Source organism: Ranitomeya imitator, chromosome 7, assembly GCF_032444005.1.
Source record: "Ranitomeya imitator isolate aRanImi1 chromosome 7, aRanImi1.pri, whole genome shotgun sequence".
NCBI classification, from domain to species: domain Eukaryota; kingdom Metazoa; phylum Chordata; class Amphibia; order Anura; family Dendrobatidae; genus Ranitomeya; species Ranitomeya imitator.
The window spans coordinates 224,878,798-224,900,217 of record NC_091288.1 but is presented as its reverse complement, the minus strand read 5'-3'; the positions used below and the strand labels follow the sequence as shown (position 1 = coordinate 224,900,217).

At 49.9% G+C, this 21,420-nt stretch overlaps 1 protein-coding gene across 3 annotated transcripts in view; it reads left to right on the top strand.

Annotated features, from left to right (window-relative positions):
- Nucleotides 1–21,420, top strand: part of GREP1 (glycine rich extracellular protein 1) — a 73,482-nt gene that overhangs the window by 50,422 nt on the left and 1,640 nt on the right. For all 3 annotated transcript variants that reach the window (XM_069735196.1, XM_069735197.1, XM_069735195.1), the window contains 4 exons: nucleotides 4,724–4,780; nucleotides 6,460–6,489; nucleotides 6,784–6,828; nucleotides 20,752–20,805. In XM_069735196.1, coding sequence (XP_069591297.1) covers nucleotides 4,724–4,780; nucleotides 6,460–6,489; nucleotides 6,784–6,828; nucleotides 20,752–20,805 — 186 coding nt within the window. The remainder of the gene's footprint in view (nucleotides 1–4,723; nucleotides 4,781–6,459; nucleotides 6,490–6,783; nucleotides 6,829–20,751; nucleotides 20,806–21,420) is intronic.

Here is a 21,420-nt window from a genome sequence, read left to right as displayed (position 1 = left end):
TCATCATCGTGCTGCCGCCAGAAGAATTCCAGGAATAGTAAAGGTTCAACGTGGTTTATTCAACGCGTTTCAGGGTTCAGAGAACCCCTTCGTCAGGACATACCACTTACAATATACCAATATATAGACAGTGGAGCGTGGTGGGGGACAGTGGAGCATGGTGGGGGACAGTGGAGCGTGGTGGGGGACAGTGGAGTGTGGTGGGGGACAGTGGAGCGTGCTGGAGGATACATGAGTCGCCCGTCAGGGCCGTGGGGTACTTGGCGCTGGGTCCGGTACCCAAAGGGGACGTCACGGTGACTGCAATCCGGTCCTTGGCCCTGGGTGCCCAAGTAAAGGGGAAAGTCTTTAAGGGGTTTTATGAATAAAGTTTGTGCTTGTGACGCCACCTGTGGTGTTCAGTCAGTGGGGACCGACGCTGCTTAAAAGGGTCCTCTGGGGTGATAATATGGCAGCTAAGATGGTATAACTTCCCACAGGTGAAGTATGTCCCCAGGGCTCCTGGTGTGTAGCTGGTGATGGTGGGTAGTGTATCAAGAAATGGAGGACACAGGTTTGCAGTCTCTTTACCTGGTTTACTGAAATCTTCAGGCAACCACAGTCCAGGGCACCTGATCACAGGGCAGGCAGGGTCCGGCCAGCTTGGAAGCGAATTCAGAGTCCCCTTTACCAGGTGGAGTTAGAAGCCTTCCTACCAGGGCTTTGATGTAGTCCCTTGCTGCCTGTGGCTTCAATCAAGGTCCTCACAGTTCTCTCTGTCCTCCATAAAGGTGGGACACAAACCCGTATGACAGGTGACTTGAGCCTTTTCATAGGGTCTCTATCACGACCCAGGCTCTATGTGTCACTGTGTCTCCTGGGTATTAGAGCGGACAGGTTACATGTAATAATCCAGCTGTCCTGCCGATTTCTGCTGTGCCTCCTAGAGTCTGACACAACCTCGGTCTTCCGGCTACTGGGGATCTGCACTCTACAGGGAGATAGCCCATAAGGTGCTGTCCTCCCCTAGTGTCATTCTTATGTGCTTCACTCTCCTGCATGCTCACTAAACACTGTTTTACAGTTGTGGGCAAAAGTATTGACACCCCTGCAATTCTGTCAGATAATACTCAGTTTCTTCCTGAAAATGATTGCAATCACAAATTCTGTGGTATTATTATCGTCATTTAATTTGTCTTCAATAAAAAAACACAAAAAGAATTGTCCTAAAGCCAAATTGGATATAATTCCACACCAAACATAAAAAAGGGGGTGGACAAAAGTATTGGCACTGTTAGAAAAATCATGTGATACTTCTGTAATTAGTGTAATTAACAGCACCTGTAACTTACCTGTGGCACCTAACAGGTGTTGGCAATAACTAAATCACACTTGCAGCCAGTTGACATGGATTAAAGTTGACTCAACCTCTGTCCTGTGTCCTTGTGTGACCACATTGAGCATGGAGAAAAGAAAGAAGACCAAAGAACTGTCTGAGGACTTGAAAAACCAAATTGTGAGGAAGCATGAGCAATCTCAAGGCTACAAGTCCATCTCCAAAGACCTGAATGTTCCTGTGTTTATTGTGCGCAGTGTCATCAAGAAGTGTAAAGCCCATGGCACTGTGGCTAACCTCCCTAGATGTGGACGGAAAAGAAAAATTGACAAGAGATTTCAATGCAAGACTGTGCGGATGTTGGATAAAGAACCTCGACTAACATCCAAACAAGTTCAAGCTGCCCTGCAGTCCGAGGGTACAACAGTGTCAACCCGTACTATCCGTCGGCGTCTGAATGAAAAGGGACTGTATGGTAGGAGACCTGGGTAGACCCCACTTCTTACCCCGAGACATAAAAAAGCCAGGCTGGAGTTTGCCAAAACTTGCCTAAAACGTTTTGGAAGAATGTTCTCTGGTCAGATGAGACAAAAGTAGAGCTTTTTGGGCAAAGGCATCAACATAGAGTTTACAGGAGAAAAAAAGAGGCATTCAAAGAAAAGAACACGGTCCCTACAGTCAAACATGGCGGAGGTTCTCTGATGTTTTGGGGTTGCTTTGCTGCCTCTGGCACTGGACTGCTTGACCGTGTGCATGGCATTATGACGTCTGAAGACTACCAACAAATTTTGCAGCCTAATGTAGGGCCCAGTGTGAGAAAGCTGGGTCTCCTTCAGAGGTCATGGGTCTTCCAGCAGGACAATGACCCTAAAAACACACTTCAAAAAGCACTAGAAAATGGTTTGAGAGAAAGCACTGGAGACTTCTAAGGTGGCCAGCAATGAGTCCAGACCTGAATCCCATAGATCACCTGTGGAGAGATGTAAAAATGGCAGTTTGGAGAAGGCACCCTTCAAATATCAGGGACCTGGAGCAGTTTGCCAAAGAAGAATGGTCTAAAATTCCAGCAGAGCATCATAAGAAACTCATTGATGGTTACCGGAAGCGGTTGGTCGCAGTTATTTTGGCTAAAGGTTGTGCAACCAAGTATTAGGCTGAGGGTGCCAATACTTTTGTCTGGCCCATTTTTGGAGTTTTGTGTGAAATGATCAATGTTTTGCTTTTTGCTTCATTCTCTTTAATTTTTTTTCATTTAAGACAAATTAAATGAAGATAATAATACCAAAGAATTTGTGTTTGCAATCATTTTCAGGAAGAAACTGAGTATTATATGACAGAATTGCAGGGGTGTCAATACTTTTGGCCACAACTGTACCTTCCGTACTCTCTCTCTCCAGGAGATGCAGACTCGTGGCTGCACGGCCTCTCACATGTCTCTCTTCTTTCCTCTTTCCGCCAGAAGCTGCAGACCCACAACTGCTCAGCTATTGTCCTATCGTACCAGCTCCGCCTCAGCTGAAGTTCCGTGACAAACTTCTCTCTTGCTTTCTTCAACTCTCCTTCCGGCCTCAGACTGCTCCAGTCTGCTGTCAGGTCTTCTCTCTCACTCTGCTCTGTCCCTCTGACAGACTTCCTTCTCTCTTGGTCTCCCTGTACCAACTGACTGCTTTCCCTCCAAGCCAGAATATATCAGTAGGGGAGTTCCCCTGAAAACCAGGTTCAGAGCTCCCCCTTCTGGCCCGGAGTGTGAACATGTTGTGTGCTTTGTGGTTACCTGATAGAAGAGATCTTCCCTTGTTTCCAAGCGTGACATCACTCTCCCCGTGAGAAAAGCAATGCCACTGTGACAACCAGGACCCTCGGGTGTTACATACATAAGAGTGCTGGGGGACAGTAGAGTGTTCTGGGGGACAGTGGAGCGTGCTGGGGGACAGTGGAGCGTGCTGGGAGACAGTAGAGCATGGTGGAGGATACATAAGAGTAGTGGGGACAGTGGAGGGTTCTGGGGGACAGTAGAGTGTGGTGGAGGACAGTGGAGAGAGGTGGGAGACAGTGGAGAGAGGTGGGAGACAGTAGAGCATGGTGGAGGAGACATAAGAGTAGTGGGGACAGTGGAGCGTGGTGGGAGACAGTAGAGCATGTTGGGAGACAGTGGATCGTGGTGGAGGATACATGAGTGGTGGGGACAGTGAAGCGTGGTGGGAGACAGTAGAGTGTGGTGGGAGACAGTGGAGCATGGTGGAGGATACGTAAGAGTGGTGGGGGGACAGAGGAATATACAGGAGTACAGAAGAGTGTGATGGGAGAAAGAGGAGCATGGTGGAGGACAGAGGAACGTATTCGGGAGACAGACAGGTGTGGTGGGAGACAGGAGCATGGTGGAAGAGGACAGAGGAGAGTTGTGGAGGACAGAGGAGTGTGGTGAATAACATAGGAGCTTGGTTGGAGAGAGAGGAATGAAGTGTAGGATAGAGGAGCATGGTGGAGGACAAATGTCTGTGAAGGGCCGGACTGGCCATTGGGCAATTCTGGCAAATGCCAGAAGGGCCTGTCTGGTTGTGGGCTGCCTTGTCTGCTACATTGTTAACAGAATCGATGTTCTCAGGACACCCATACTGTTAACAGTTGTGACAAAGCACAAGGTCACTGACTCCGTCACTTACCCCAGCAGGCCACCGGTATCATTTGAAATATTGGTCTTGTAGTAAATCTTTCTTTCCTCCATCCAGGGTAATACTAGTAATATATTCCATCTGGTTCTTGGGAACGGGGACAACATGGGCCTGTTTGGTTTCAAATGCCAGGGCTGAATTTCAGCCCCAGTCCGTACCTGGAGGGAAGAACAGAGGAGCGTGGTGGAAGAGATACAGTAGTCTGAAGGAGGGACAGTGTATTCTGGAAGAGGAGGAGAATAGAAAGATTTGTAGTAGGAGGAGAACAGAAATGTCTGGAGGACAGAGTGGTCTGAAGGAGGGGATGGACAGCAGAGCAGTCTGGTGGAGGGGACAGAGTAATCTTGAGGAGAGGACAGTGGAACCTTAAAGAGGAGGACAGAACTGGAGGAGGGGACAGACTGGTCTTGAGGACAAAAAAGGTTTGTAGAAGGAGGACAGAAAGGTCTGGAATAGGGGTCAGAGGAGTCTGGTGGAGGACACATGGGTCTGGCAGTGTCTTGCTTTTAGGTCTCCCCAGAGAGTTGACCTGAGCATTCATGTTTGGGTTTTTATGGAGAAGGAATAGTGGTTGAATGAGCTTTCAGCTATTTGGCCACTTATAGAAACAAACCATTGATAGATGCATTTAATCTGATATCTGTGGTTATTCACCGCAGACGCCAATGATCTGCAGATTTGTCTTTATCGCTGGGATTAGAGTCTGGCTCTGACCACATTGTGCCTTCTCTTGCAGCTGGAGCCGGACAGATCCCATATTCCTCTCAGCCGGTGTCACCAAGCGTAATAGAAGGTAATGTCAGCTCTGTTGTGAATTCTGCTCTTGGGCTCCCTCCGGTGGTTATGAGTGGTAGTGCTGCTGTCTTTGGATCGCAGCATTCATCAGGTGTGTCCACTTAGTGCTTTGGACTGGGCTATTTAGTCTTGCTTGTTTCTTTAGTCAGTGTCAGTTGTCCATTGTTTTTGGAGGATTCACATCCTGCCTGGTCTCTCCTGTATTTGCTGTTCATTTCATCAAAGATAAGTTCTGGCTTTGTTTTTGCTGTCCACATGCTGTGGGCCTTATAGTTCTGTGCATTTATATGTTTTGTCCTGTCCAGCTTGGTCTGTGTAAGGATTTATTCAGCCAAGCTGTGTCGCTGGAGATGCAGATATACCCTCCATGTCTTTAGTCAGATGTGGAGATTTTGTATTTTCTGTGGTGGATATTTTCTAGTGTTTTAATACTGACCGCATAGTACTCTGTCCTATACTTTCTTTTTAGCTAGTAAGGCCTCCTTTGCTAAATCCTGATTTCAGTCTGCATATGTTATTTCCCTCTCCTCTCACAGTCAATATTTGTGGGGGGCTGTCTATCCTTTGGGGATTTTCTCTGAGGCAAGATAGTTTTCCTGTTTCTATCTTTAGGGGTATTTAGTTCTTAGGCTGTGTCGAGGTGTCTAGGGAGAGTTAGGTACAACCCACGGCTGCTTCTAGTAGCGGTGTTAAGTTCAGGGTCTGCGGTCAGTACAGGTACCACCTTCTCCAGAGTACGTCTCATGCTGCACCTAGGCCACCAGACCATAACACAGCTCTGACGCACAGAGTCTCCCAGCAATGTCTGCAGATTTCTGTCCTTCTACATACACTGACTCTACTGCCCAACTTCTTCTATTCTCTTTGGTTTAGAGACCTCTCTCCATCATCCCCCCGATCTCTGTCAATCCTGCCCCCCCGACTTCAGTCTGCCCTCACCCCCTGACTTCTCTCTGCACTCACCCCCTGACGTCTCTCTGCCCTCATCCTCTGACTTCTCTCTGCCCTCACCCCCTGACGTCTCTCTGCCCTCATCCTCTGACTTCTCTCTGCCCTCACCCCCCGATTTCTCTCTGCCCTCACCCCCTGACTTCTCTCTGCCCTCACCCCCGACTTCTCTCTGCACTCACCTCGACATCTCTCTGCACTCACCCCCTGACTTCTCTCTGCACTCACCCCCTGACTTCTCTCTGCCCTCACCCCCCGACTTCTCTCTGCACTCACCCCCCGACTTCTCTCTGCCCTCACCCCCCGACTTCGCTCTGCACTCACCCCCTGACTTCTCTCTGCCCTCACCCCCTGACTTCTCTCTGCACTCACCCCCTGACTTCTCTCTGCACTCACCCCCTGACTTCTCTCTGCCCTCACCCCCTGACTTCTCTCTGCACTCACCCCCTGACTTCTCTCTGCACTCATCCCCCGACTTCTCTCTGCCCTCACCCCCCGACGTCTCTCTGCCCTCACCCCCTGACATCGCTCTGATCTCTATCCACCCTTATAGCTTTCTCCTTCCATAGGCCATTAGTAACCATAGTCGGGGTGATGCTACCTCTGCATCACCTGCTCGTCTGTATTGTACCCATCTCCTTTCTTCTCTGTCCTCAAATATTGACCTCTGATTTCACCACTTGACCTCACATTCTTCCTTACACTGATATCTTCCTTATGTGTCCACAGAGGATGTGACCCCTTCATCTCCTGTAGAAGGTAGGTGTTGGTTATTACCCCGGGCTCGACTTTGCATGGCAGACACTACATATGTGGCACCCACCAATCATATCTACCCAATATTCCCAATCACACATCTACCCATTAACTCACCGATGACACCCACCCTGTGTTTCACCAATCATGCCTGGTGTGTACCCTACCACTCACAAGCACCCTGTACCCCACTAATCACACCTACCCTGTACCCCACCAATCATACCTATCATGCACCTCATCAATCCTAACTACTCTTTACCCCACTTCTCTGCCATTTCTCTCTTGCCTCGGTAGGTGGATATCAGCAACTCGGAGGGGGTCAGGGCCCATGGACATATGGTATGTGATATGTGAGATCTGAATGCATGGTGGGCAAGGTGGTGATGACTGTGGAGACCTGGGTGTCGTAACCAGTGCCTTCCCCCCTCCCATCACTCCCGTAATGAAACACACACAGTCCTAGGTGGGTTGAACAGGTCGGTCACAGTTTATTAATTAAATAATCAGAGAAAGGCAATTACATATCGTAACGAGCGGCTCGCGCCGAGCTCCTGTCCGTGATCGACAGGGGAATTGGCCCAACGAGCGGTTACGACCTTTGCCCTCCTCCGCTTCTTCCACTGTGACTTAATAAAGGCTACCAGGGTTAGTTATATCAACATACGTATGTAAATACATTTTTTTTTTTTTTTTATAAATATTACAACATAATTCACACATTTAATTACACATTTACATTATCCTGCGGGTTAGTTTCATCATTAGCCTTTAAAAGGGAGGGTGGGTGGGACAAAAGCTTCCAGGTGTCCGCCGAGAGTGAAAGAGAAAGTTCCCGGCCGGACACCAGGATTTAACCCCTGTAGGAGTGGCCGTAGGACCCCTCCCCTCTAGTGCCCACTGGCCGGCTGGGGGTCTTCCAATTAGTGCATCACTAAGGGGGGAGTGATGCTAGGGGGGAACTGGCACGGACATCCTTTTCGTGCAGCTCCCTCTGTGTGCTCCCCAGTCAGAGACGCGCACCTTATTCAGTACCGCGTCTGCCAGACTGTGGAGACCTGGGTGTCGTAACCAGTGCCTTCCCCCCTCCCATCACTCCCGTAATGAAACACACACAGTCCTAGGTGGGTTGAACAGGTCGGTCAGTTTATTAATTAAATAATCAGAGAAAGGCAATTACATATCGTAACGAGCGGCTCGCGCCGAGCTCCTGTCCGTGATCGACAGGGGAATTGGCCCAACGAGCGGTTACGACCTTTGCCCTCCTCCGCTTCTTCCGCCACGGAGGATCCCGTGTATTACCTACGCGGGACTCCGACCCCACCCATCAATGTTAGGGCCTGTTCAACCCCATCCTGTAAACCCAACAAAAAAATATTGAGGCCAATGTCCGTTAGGTGAACTCCGTCCGGTCTTAATTGTGGCGTGTTATCCCCTTGTAGCGGGCGGTGAAGGATCACGATACCGCCTCTTCCTCTCACATATTTTCCCATCCGAGCATTGAATTTGCTCCTTGTCCGCTCTATGGCTTTTTATCTCTTGCTCCTCACCAAACGGCCCGTGGTGTTATATTCGACCACACCAGTATTATGTTCCTGAATAGACAGCTGAACCTTTCCATATCCGTTGTCACCCATTTGTACAATTCGGCCACCTTTTGTTTGCCGAGGTCATTGCCACCCGCGTGTACCACCATTATCACCGGGTGTTCCGCCATCCTTGCTATGCCAACCATCTCCTTGAACACCTGTTTCCACTGGAGGCCTCTGACACCCCTCCACTTAACTTTTATGCCCGGGAGGTAAAGATTTGTTCCTCCTGGCCGCAGTTTGGCCCTCTTTTCGGCCCAGTAAACGTAGGAATCTCCTACAACCCAAACTTCAACCCCTGTAAGAGACAACACATGTTAATTAAGCAAGTCAGGTCTTATGTATCTGGCGAAGCATGCGGACTTCCGACAACCCATTCTCTGCACTTCGTCCTCTGACACTCCTGCCCTAGCTTTTAGGGGGCCGCCCCCTATCCGGAACGAATGTGTCCCATACTCTTTTGGATTTGTGCCAGTTTTTTCCAAGCATAGCTTGAACATCGCCTGGAATTGGTACTTGGTCAGAGGGGACCCGTCTGTATGAGTGAAGAAAAATCTACCAGCGTGTCTTATCATGGCGTATATTCTAACCATTTTTAGCGGGCAAGCTGGGCCATCAGTGGAGTTAACCAGGACCCATGTGCCCCTACCGGTGGGATCGCATTTGGATTTTCTAACCCTGATGCGCAGGGCGTCGCTGCATATAACTATGTCCTCATTAATTAGGCCTCCTTCCGACGCGTTTTTTGACCACGGTAGCAATTCGCTGATACGCAGTGCTCCGAAAAAGACGGTCGCAAAAGCTGCTGATATGAGGGCCGCCTCATATTGTGATAAGCAGACCGACGGGGATATCGCAATCAGGTCCTGCAATAGTCTCAGTGAAATGGGGCGGCGACATTCTTGGCTTGGCTGAAGCCTTTTCCAACCTTTTATGGCCTGTCTTATGCAGAAGGACTTAGTTACATCTACCCATCCCAATAATTGAAAGAAAAATGCTAGCCCCGATAACTTCCGTTGTGCCGAGGTGCCCGACGCCCCACCTTCCCTCAACCGTAGTAGAAAATCAGTTGTCACCGCGCTTCGTGCTCCGTCGCATTCATCGACTGGCCTACCCTGAATTAGTGAGCACCACTCCTCCCAAGCCTTACCATACACCTGCCAGGTAGCTGGCGAAACGGAGGCCCGGATTAAGGGCATCAATGATTGGCCACTGTATCCCACAGGGACAGTGGACAGAATACCCCGGGGTTGCGCGTTGGGCTGCTGGATTCTGAAAGCCTGCCAATTGTAAAATAACAATGGGTTAATGGTATTATCGTCGACCTCCACCACCACGGTGGCTCTACACCAAATATTGTTATCAAGGCATATCAGCGCTAGCCGGCGCAAGAGAGCGAGTATGGGCAGGGATGAAGAAGACATGTGATTTAAACTCTTCGCTGTTTTTCGCATTTTTGTTTGGAAACGAATGTTCATGTTCCTCAACTGATCGGCCCATATCTCCATCGCTGCTACTACCGCAAACAATTCCCATAGGGCTGGGTCTTGCCCCCACTTTGTTGCCGTCCATTTCTCTGGCCAACCAGATTTGCACCATTGGTTTTTATAGATTGCTGCAAAACCCTCTTTTTTGTTCCACCCTATTGTCAGCCCTAAATCCCCGCTTGCGATCTCACTAGCCATGACGCACGTGTGACCGTTGTACGATTGTAGGAACGTCTGCCATACTAGCAGATCTGCTTTTAGCAAACGAGTGAGTCTAATTCTATGGCCGGGCTGAGAAGCGCCTTTTGTAACCAGAGATAGTCTGCGCGAGAAAGCTCTGCCGACAGGCATTACACGGCAGGCAAACGTCAGAAGACCCAATAACGCCTGTATTTGCTGTAGGGTTACCTTGTTAACTTCGCGGAAGCCTTTCAACGTTTGCAGGGTTTTTTGTATTTTACCCTCTGGTAAGCGGAACACCATCATGTTGGTATCTATTTCAATGCCCAAGAAAGGCAATACATTACATGGACCCTCCGTTTTCTCCGGTGACAAGGGCACGCCGAATTTGAGTGAGATAGATTTGAATTTTTCTAGTAGGTCATAGCAGAGTTTAGAATTTCTGGGGCCGACGAACAGGAAATCGTCGAGGTAGTAGATTAGGGATTTATTGCCCGTCTCGTACCGAACTACCCAATCTAGGAAGATGCTGAATAGCTCGAAATAGTGACATGAGATGGAACATCCCATTGGGAGGCACCTGTCGAAGTAATAGTATTGGTCCACTTTGCAGCCCAGAAGGTGGAAACATTCGGGGTGTAAGGGTAGTAAACGGAATGCCGATTCTATGTCGGATTTGGCTAGCAGGGCGTCGGGTCCGGCTGCCCGGACTAATTCTACCGCCTTATCGAAAGACGCATACGAGACAGAAGCTTCTTCTGGGGAAATTGCGTCGTTAACCGAATCGCCCTTTGGGTGAGATAAATGATGAATTCAGCAGTATTTACCGGGTTCCTTTTTTGGTATAATGCCTAACGGTGATATTTCCATGTTTTTGAAGGGGAGCGACTGAAAAGGGCTGGGTGTCCCCCCCGCAAGCGGAGCAATCATGTCTGAATTTGCATAACACGTGGAATCGACAGTTTCCCTCGTTGAATAGCCAGCAGGCCCCGGGTTTTCGCACGACCACTGAGTTCTGACCTGCGGCTGCGGAGTAATTAGTGGTCGTGGCCGAAAAGGGGGCTGCTTTTGGGACAACATCAGACGCAACCACACATCTGTCGCTTTCACCCCCCAGCCTAGATTGGGCTGTAGGGCCAGACGCCTGCGGAACTCCTCGTCGTACCGACGCCAGGTTGAACCGCCGTATATGTACGAACTATATATCATGTCCTGATATATAAACATTTCAGAGCAGCGTTCCGGATGCTTCTGGCCCATAATACAGCCCAATACTGAGAAGGCCTGGAGCCAATTATTCTTGGTTAAAGCAATTCTTGATCTCCCCCTATTGGTCCGCTGATAACAGCGACCATATATCAATATAATCGTTGCTCCATATCTTCTGTCTAGTTTCCTGATCGATATGAGCGCCTAGCGGGCTGATCCCGCAGAAGAAGGCATCCTTGTGTAGGTTAGCGGACTGTGGTCTTGTATTGTTCACCACTTTCCCACCAGAGTGTGATAATTGCAGGATTAACTCCTTTACCGCTGAGGTTAGCTCCATTTCTTGTAACATTTCCTTGCCACCCTTGGCACACTCACCGCTGTGTGACTCTGGACGAGTGTACTCCGATCCTGAAGGAACCCCCGCAAATGTTGACGGGGTGATTTCACAGGACGGGGAAACTCTGACTCCCGCTACAGCGAGGGACTGGCCGATGTGCTGGCCGATGCACTGATTATCGTGCGTTGGAGCCCGATTACAACCACATAGTGGCGGATTAATGGCTCTGTCTTCAGCGACTGTGTGGTTGTTGTGGCTGGAAGCCGCGGGGGATTGTTCTCCCCGGCTGATAGCCCTAGAGGGTGCCAGCGAATGTACAGCACCATGGAATTAATGGGGGTTATATAAATAAATAAAACAAATAATAATAATAATAATATATGCCGGGGTACAGCCATCTATATATATACTGAGGTGCAGCTAACATCAGGGGTACAACGTATATATAGGTGAAGTGAATATCTTCCCAGTGGAACTGGCATGTTCCCCTCAGGGCCTCACCCCTCTGTTGTAATAGGCATCACACTACTGGAAGTACAGGCCTCCCCCCTCCTTCCTTTGGGACACATGGTAATGGCGTCTCACTGTAATGGTGTTAAGATGGTTGTAGTATATACATGACTATATGCCATACCCTATACTGAGTTATCTGATATATCAGCAATGAATAATGCAAAATATCTGTAGGTCCGACACCCGTACTATACAAAAGCATATACCTATATATCCATATACATATATACACATGCATATACACATATATATATATATCTACATATAATGTAATACCGATAAATCCGCCATGAATCCTCCAGCAATATGTATATACCATCATATATTATACCCAGTGTCTATGATATATAATAATAATGCATAAGGATATTAATAGAGTGTGATATTGATGTAACCCCTTTGCACCATGAAATTAATGGCAGTATATAAATAATATAATAGTATCAAAATACATTATCCAGGACCCATATACCGGATAGTCTGCCCTAGTAGTACTTGTGATACATCCGTTATATATATCAAACCCTTAATAGTCAATAATATCCATGTTGTTTTGGGGAGGTTATATAAAACAGTATCCATACAAGCACCATGCCTGTAATGGGGTATATCCCTGGACTAAATTGCAGTATATACATCCTTGTCATGCATTATATTGAAGAATCCCATATACTCACCATGCACTCATCTGCAAAACGTCTACCTCATCGCCATACACCAACTTACTACAGTATCTATAAATATCCCCAGTCCCATATATAAACCCTATGGCAGTATGCATATATGTATGTATATCTATATACACATGTCTGCTATGAATAATCGGGCAGTAATCCATGGCATAACAGCCCTGCAGTACATAATAGAACAGCATTGTCTATATATATTACTATATATGTACCCGTGTCTGCAGCCATGCCACAGGTAAACTTGAGGCAGCTAACATATAGAAATCCCTGAGGCTTCCAGGTGTCCTGCCGAGAGTGAAAGAGAAAGTTCTCGGCCGGACACCAGGATTTAACCCCTGTAGGAGTGGCCGTAGGACCCCTCCCCTCTAGTGACCACTGGCCGGCTGGGGGTCTTCCAATTAGTGCATCACTAAGGGGGGAGTGATGCTAGGGGGGAACTGGCACGGACATCCTTTTCGTGCAGCTCCCTCTGTGTGCTCCCCAGTCAGAGACGCGCACCTTATTCAGTACCGCGTCTGCCAATCTGCCCCTCACAAAGGGTCAGACCACCCATTTAGCAATTGTGGCAACTGCTAGATGGGCTGGAAACAGTAATGGCCCCCACAGTACTCAAGTACTGTAATACAATACTTAGATCACATAAATCATCTCCTCACCCCTTCTCTAATGTCACCTGGCTTGTGAAGGAGGTGGTGTCATTGATACAGCCAGTCATCATCATCGCCAGCTGCACACGGCCAGTCATCATCATCGCTAGTAGCACACAGCCAGTCATCATCATCGCTAGTAGCACACGGCCAGTCATCATCATCGCCAGCTGCACACAGCCAGTCATCATCATCGCCAGCTGCACACAGCCAGTCATCATCATCGCTAGTAGCACACGGCCAGTCATCATCATCGCTAGTGGCACACGGCCAGTCATCATCATCGCTAGCTGCACACAGCCAGTCATCATCATCGCTAGTAGCACACAGCCAGTCATCATCATCGCTAGTAGCACACGGCCAGTCATCATCATCGCTAGTGGCACACAGCCAGTCATCATCATCGCTAGTAGCACACGGCCAGTCATCATCATCGCTAGTGGCACACAGCCAGTCATCATCATCGCTAGTGGCACACGGCCAGTCATCATCATCGCCAGCTGCACACGGCCAGTCATCATCATCGCTAGTGGCACACAGCCAGTCATCATCATCGCCAGCTGCACACGGCCAGTCATCATCATCGCTAGTGGCACACAGCCAGTCATCATCATCGCTAGTGGCACACAGCCAGTCATCATCATCGCTAGTGGCACACAGCCAGTCATCATCATCGCTAGTAGCACACGGCCAGTCATCATCATCGCTAGTGGCACACAGCCAGTCATCATCATCGCCAGCTGCACACGGCCAGTCATCATCATCGCTAGTGGCACACAGCCAGTCATCATCATCGCTAGTAGCACACGGCCAGTCATCATCATCGCTAGTAGCACACAGCCAGTCATCATCATCGCCAGCTGCACACGGCCAGTCATCATCATCGCTAGTGGCACACAGCCAGTCATCATCATCGCTAGTAGCACACGGCCAGTCATCATCATCGCTAGTAGCACACAGCCAGTCATCATCATCGCTAGTGGCACACAGCCAGTCATCATCATCGCTAGTAGCACACAGCCAGTCATCATCATCGCTAGTGGCACACAGCCAGTCATCATCATCGCTAGTAGCACACAGCCAGTCATCATCATCGCTAGTAGCACACAGCCAGTCATCATCATCGCTAGTAGCACACAGCCAGTCATCATCATCGCTAGTAGCACACGGCCAGTCATCATCATCGCTAGTGGCACACAGCCAGTCATCATCATCGCCAGCTGCACACGGCCAGTCATCATCATCGCTAGCTGCACACGGCCAGTCATCATCATCGCTAGTGGCACACAGCCAGTCATCATCATCGCTAGTAGCACACAGCCAGTCATCATCATCGCTAGTGGCACACAGCCAGTCATCATCATCGCTAGTAGCACACGGCCAGTCATCATCATCGCTAGTAGCACACAGCCAGTCATCATCATCGCTAGTGGCACACAGCCAGTCATCATCATCGCTAGTAGCACACAGCCAGTCATCATCATCGCTAGTAGCACACAGCCAGTCATCATCATCGCTAGTGGCACACAGCCAGTCATCATCATCGCTAGTAGCACACGGCCAGTCATCATCATCGCTAGTGGCACACAGCCAGTCATCATCATCGCCAGCTGCACACGGCCAGTCATCATCATCGCTAGCTGCACACGGCCAGTCATCATCATCGCTAGTGGCACACAGCCAGTCATCATCATCGCTAGTAGCACACAGCCAGTCATCATCATCGCTAGTAGCACACAGCCAGTCATCATCATCGCTAGTGGCACACAGCCAGTCATCATCATCGCTAGTGGCACACAGCCAGTCATCATCATCGCTAGTAGCACACAGCCAGTCATCATCATCGCTAGTAGCACACAGCCAGTCATCATCATCGCTAGTAGCACACAGCCAGTCATCATCATCGCTAGTAGCACACAGCCAGTCATCATCATCGCTAGTAGCACACAGCCAGTCATCATCATCGCTAGTAGCACACGGCCAGTCATCATCATCGCTAGTAGCACACAGCCAGTCATCATCATCGCTAGTAGCACACAGCCAGTCATCATCATCGCTAGTAGCACACGGCCAGTCATCATCATCGCTAGTAGCACACGGCCAGTCATCATCATCGCTAGTAGCACACGGCCAGTCATCATCATCGCTAGTGGCACACAGCCAGTCATCATCATCGCTAGTAGCACACGGCCAGTCATCATCATCGCTAGTGGCACACAGCCAGTCATCATCATCGCTAGTGGCACACAGCCAGTCATCATCATCGCTAGTAGCACACAGCCAGTCATCATCATCGCTAGTAGCACACAGCCAGTCATCATCATCGCTAGTGGCACACAGCCAGTCATCATCATCGCTAGTAGCACACGGCCAGTCATCATCATCGCTAGTGGCACACAGCCAGTCATCATCATCGCTAGTAGCACACGGCCAGTCATCATCATCGCTAGTGGCACACAGCCAGTCATCATCATCGCTAGTAGCACACAGCCAGTCATCATCATCGCTAGCTGCACATGGCCAGTCATCATCATCGCTAGCTGCACACGGCCAGTCATCATCATCGCTAGTAGCACACAGCCAGTCATCATCATCGCTAGCTTCACATGGCCAGTCATCATCATCGCTAGCTTCACATGGCCAGTCATCATCATCGCTAGTAGCACACAGCCAGTCATCATCATCGCCAGCTGCACACGGCCAGTCATCATCATCGCTAGTAGCACACGGCCAGTCATCATCATCGCCAGCTGCACACAGCCAGTCATCATCATCGCTAGTAGCACACGGCCAGTCATCATCATCGCTAGTGGCACACGGCCAGTCATCATCATCGCTAGCTGCACACAGCCAGTCATCATCATCGCTAGTAGCACACAGCCAGTCATCATCATCGCTAGTAGCACACGGCCAGTCATCATCATCGCTAGTGGCACACAGCCAGTCATCATCATCGCTAGTAGCACACGGCCAGTCATCATCATCGCTAGTGGCACACAGCCAGTCATCATCATCGCTAGTGGCACACGGCCAGTCATCATCATCGCCAGCTGCACACGGCCAGTCATCATCATCGCTAGTGGCACACGGCCAGTCATCATCATCGCTAGTGGCACACGGCCAGTCATCATCATCGCTAGTGGCACACAGCCAGTCATCATCATCGCTAGTAGCACACGGCCAGTCATCATCATCGCTAGTGGCACACAGCCAGTCATCATCATCGCCAGCTGCACACGGCCAGTCATCATCATCGCTAGTGGCACACAGCCAGTCATCATCATCGCTAGTAGCACACGGCCAGTCATCATCATCGCTAGTAGCACACAGCCAGTCATCATCATCGCCAGCTGCACACGGCCAGCCATCATCATCGCTAGTGGCACACAGCCAGTCATCATCATCGCTAGTAGCACACGGCCAGTCATCATCATCGCTAGTGGCACACAGCCAGTCATCATCATCGCTAGTGGCACACAGCCAGTCATCATCATCGCTAGTAGCACACAGCCAGTCATCATCATCGCTAGTAGCACACAGCCAGTCATCATCATCGCTAGTAGCACACAGCCAGTCATCATCATCGCCAACTGCACACGGCCAGTCATCATCATCGCTAGCTGCACAAGACCAGTCATCATCATCGCTAGCTGCACAAGACCAGTCATCATCATCGCTAGCTGCACACAGCCAGTCATCATCATCGCTAGTGGCACACAGCCAGTCATCATCATCGCTAGTGGCACACAGCCAGTCATCATCATCGCTAGTAGCACACAGCCAGTCATCATCATCGCTAGTAGCACACAGCCAGTCATCATCATCGCTAGTAGCACACAGCCAGTCATCATCATCGCCAACTGCACACGGCCAGTCATCATCATCGCTAGCTGCACAAGACCAGTCATCATCATCGCTAGCTGCACAAGACCAGTCATCATCATCGCTAGCTGCACACAGCCAGTCATCATCATCGCTAGTGGCACACAGCCAGTCATCATCATCGCTAGTAGCACACGGCCAGTCATCATCATCGCTAGTAGCACACAGCCAGTCATCATCATCGCTAGTAGCACACAGCCAGTCATCATCATCGCTAGTGGCACACAGCCAGTCATCATCATCGCTAGTAGCACACGGCCAGTCATCATCATCGCTAGTAGCACACAGCCAGTCATCATCATCGCTAGTGGCACACAGCCAGTCATCATCATCGCTAGTAGCACACAGCCAGTCATCATCATCGCTAGTGGCACACAGCCAGTCATCATCATCGCTAGTAGCACACGGCCAGTCATCATCATCGCTAGTGGCACACAGCCAGTCATCATCATCGCCAGCTGCACACGGCCAGTCATCATCATCGCTAGCTGCACACGGCCAGTCATCATCATCGCTAGTGGCACACAGCCAGTCATCATCATCGCTAGTAGCACACAGCCAGTCATCATCATCGCTAGTAGCACACAGCCAGTCATCATCATCGCTAGTGGCACACAGCCAGTCATCATCATCGCTAGTAGCACACAGCCAGTCATCATCATCGCTAGTAGCACACAGCCAGTCATCATCATCGCTAGTAGCACACAGCCAGTCATCATCATCGCTAGTAGCACACAGCCAGTCATCATCATCGCTAGTAGCACACGGCCAGTCATCATCATCGCTAGTAGCACACAGCCAGTCATCATCATCGCTAGTAGCACACAGCCAGTCATCATCATCGCTAGTAGCACACGGCCAGTCATCATCATCGCTAGTAGCACACGGCCAGTCATCATCATCGCTAGTAGCACACGGCCAGTCATCATCATCGCTAGTGGCACACAGCCAGTCATCATCATCGCTAGTAGCACACGGCCAGTCATCATCATCGCTAGTGGCACACAGCCAGTCATCATCATCGCTAGTGGCACACAGCCAGTCATCATCATCGCTAGTAGCACACAGCCAGTCATCATCATCGCTAGTAGCACACAGCCAGTCATCATCATCGCTAGTGGCACACAGCCAGTCATCATCATCGCTAGTAGCACACGGCCAGTCATCATCATCGCTAGTGGCACACAGCCAGTCATCATCATCGCTAGTAGCACACGGCCAGTCATCATCATCGCTAGTGGCACACAGCCAGTCATCATCATCGCTAGTAGCACACAGCCAGTCATCATCATCGCTAGCTGCACATGGCCAGTCATCATCATCGCTAGCTGCACACGGCCAGTCATCATCATCGCTAGTAGCACACAGCCAGTCATCATCATCGCTAGCTTCACATGGCCAGTCATCATCATCGCTAGCTTCACATGGCCAGTCATCATCATCGCTAGTAGCACACAGCCAGTCATCATCATCGCCAGCTGCACATGGCCAGTCATCATCATCGCTAGCTGCACACGGCCAGTCATCATCATCGCTAGCTGCACACGGCCAGTCATCATCGCCAGCTGCACATGGCCAGTCATCATCATCGCTAGTAGCACACAGCCAGTCATCATCATCGCCAGCTGCACATGGCCAGTCATCATCATCGCTAGCTGCACACAGCCAGTCATCATCATCGCTAGCTGCACATGGCCAGTCATCATCATCGCTAGCTGCACACGGCCAGTCATCATCATCGCTAGCTGCACACGACCAGTCATCATCATCGCCAACTGCACACGGCCAGTCATCATCATCGCTAGTAGCACACAGCCAGTCATCATCATCGCTAGCTGCACAAGACCAGTCATCATCATCGCTAGCTGCACAAGACCAGTCATCATCATCGCTAGCTGCACACGACCAGTCATCTTCGCTAGTTGCACACAGCCAGTCATTACATGCACACGGCCAGTCATGATCGTCGCCAGCTGCAGATGGCCAGTCAACGCCCTCGTCAGCTGCACACAACCAGTCATCGCCCTGGTAGTAGCATAATTCACTTCAGAGGACGTGACCGTACGTTATAGAGCAAGGAGATAAAAAGCTAGTAATTTTATATTTTATTCCAAAAAAGTAGGCAGTGTTTACAGAAGTATAAAAAGAGCCTCGTCAGCTGCACACAACCAGTCATCGCCCTCATCAGCTGCACACGGCCAATCATCGTTCTCGTCAGCTGCAGAAGGCCAGTCATTGCCGTCATCAGCTGCATACGACCAGTCATCGCACTCATCAGCTGCACATGACCAGTCATCACCCTTGTTAGCTGCACACAACCAGTCATCGCCATCGTTAGCTGCACATGACCAGTCATCGCCATCGTTAGCTGCACACGACCAGTTATCGCCCTCGTTAGCTGCACACGACCAGTCATTGCCCTCGTTAGCTGCACACGACCAGTCATTGCCCTCGTTATCTGCACACGACCAGTCATTGCCCCCGTTAGCTGCACACGACCAGTCATTGCCCTCGTTAGCTGCACACGACCAGTCATTGCCCTCGTTAGCTGCAAACGACCAGTCATTGCCCTCGTTATCTGCACACGACCAGTCATTGCCCTCGTTAGCTGCACACAACCAGTCATTGCCCTCGTTAGCTGCACACGACCAGTCATTGCCCTCGTTAGCTGCACACGACCAGTTATTGCCCTCGTTAGCTGCACACGACCAGTCATTGCCCTTGTTAGCTGCGCATGACCAGTCATTGCCCTCATCTGCTGCACATGACCAGTCATCGCCCTTGTCACGGTTCACGGGGAGGATACCTTTATCATCCCCACCACTCACACCAATTTGTCATGGGTTGTCAGGTTGCCCCTGGTTCTTTCTGAAGGGGATTTATCTATATCCCACTTCCCAGTTTCGGGTTTAGAACTTGCAGCTCTCTGGTGCCCCCCTTACCCTCAGGTCAGTCAGGGTACTACACCTAGGATAATTAGTCACCAGAAAGGCTGCCTTACTTTGTACTGGCTAATGGGCACACTGCAGTGAGAGTGATATAACTACTCCAACTCAGGCGGGAACAATAATTATAAACGCCGCCAGTTGCTACAAAGCCTCCCAAATGCACAGGACAAACCCTGCTGCCACCAGCTCTGATTTCCTAATTATTAACGGTTCCGGAGCCAACCAAAATTAGTAGCGAAATTCACTTCAGAGGACGTGATTGTACGTTATAGAGCAAGGAGAGACAAAACTAGTAATTTTATATTTTACTCCAAAAAAGGTAGGCAGTGTTTACACAAGTATAAAAAGAGCATAATCAACTGCACACAACCAGTCATCACCCTTGTCAGCTGCACATGGCCAGTCATCGCCTTTGTCAGCTGCACATGGCTAGTCATCACCCTCATCAGCTGCACACGACCAGTCATTTCCCTCATTAGCTGCACACGACTAGTCATTGTTCTCATTAGCGGCACACAACCAGTCATCACCCTCGTTAGCTGCACATGACCAGTCATCGCCCTCATCAGCTGCACACGGCCAGTCATCGCCTGCCTTGTTAGCTGCAAACGGCCAGTCAGGCCCCGGGGCTGGTGCGCCCTTTCTATGGGCGGATTTCCTTCATTAACAGCTGAAATAATAGGAGTAATCCTGATTCAGGCAGTAGTAAGACTCCAGAAGTTGTGAATGACTGTATAACTGGGACACAACATGGATGAATAATGGGCAATTATTATTATTCCAGCCCCGGAGGAATCATCCTACACACAGAACGGACAATATGGAAATGGATACAGAGGTGAGAAGATCCTGGTCATAGAGGAGGGTGGCATACAGTATAGAGAGCGGAGGACCAGGGCGGCATATGGTATAGAGCGTAGAAGAGGAGGGCGGTATGCACATAGAGAGGAGCAGGATGATGGATTATGGTATAGAGCGCAGAAGAGGAGGGCAGGATACGGTGTAGAGAGCAGAGGAGGAGTACTGTATATGGTATAGAGAGCAGAGGAGAAGGACTGTATACTGTGTAGAGAGCAGAGTAGGAGGTCAGTATACAGAGCGGAGGAGGAGGGCAGTATACGATGTAGAGTGGAGGAGGGCAGTATACGGTATAGAAAGCGAAGGATGAGGGCTGTATACGGTATAAAAAGTGAAGGAAGGGGTGTAAACGGTATAGAGAGCAGAAAAGGAAGGTAGTATACGATATGGCGAGCAGAGGAGGAGGGCAGTATACAGTATAGAGTGCGGAAGAGGAGGGCGGGATACGGTATAGCGAGCAGAGGAGGAGGGCAGTATACGGTATATAGAGCGCAGGATCAAGGAGGTGTACAGTATATAGAGCGGGGCATCAGGGTAGTATACAGTATAGAGAGCAGGGGATCAGGGTAGTATACAGTATAGAGAGCGGAGGATC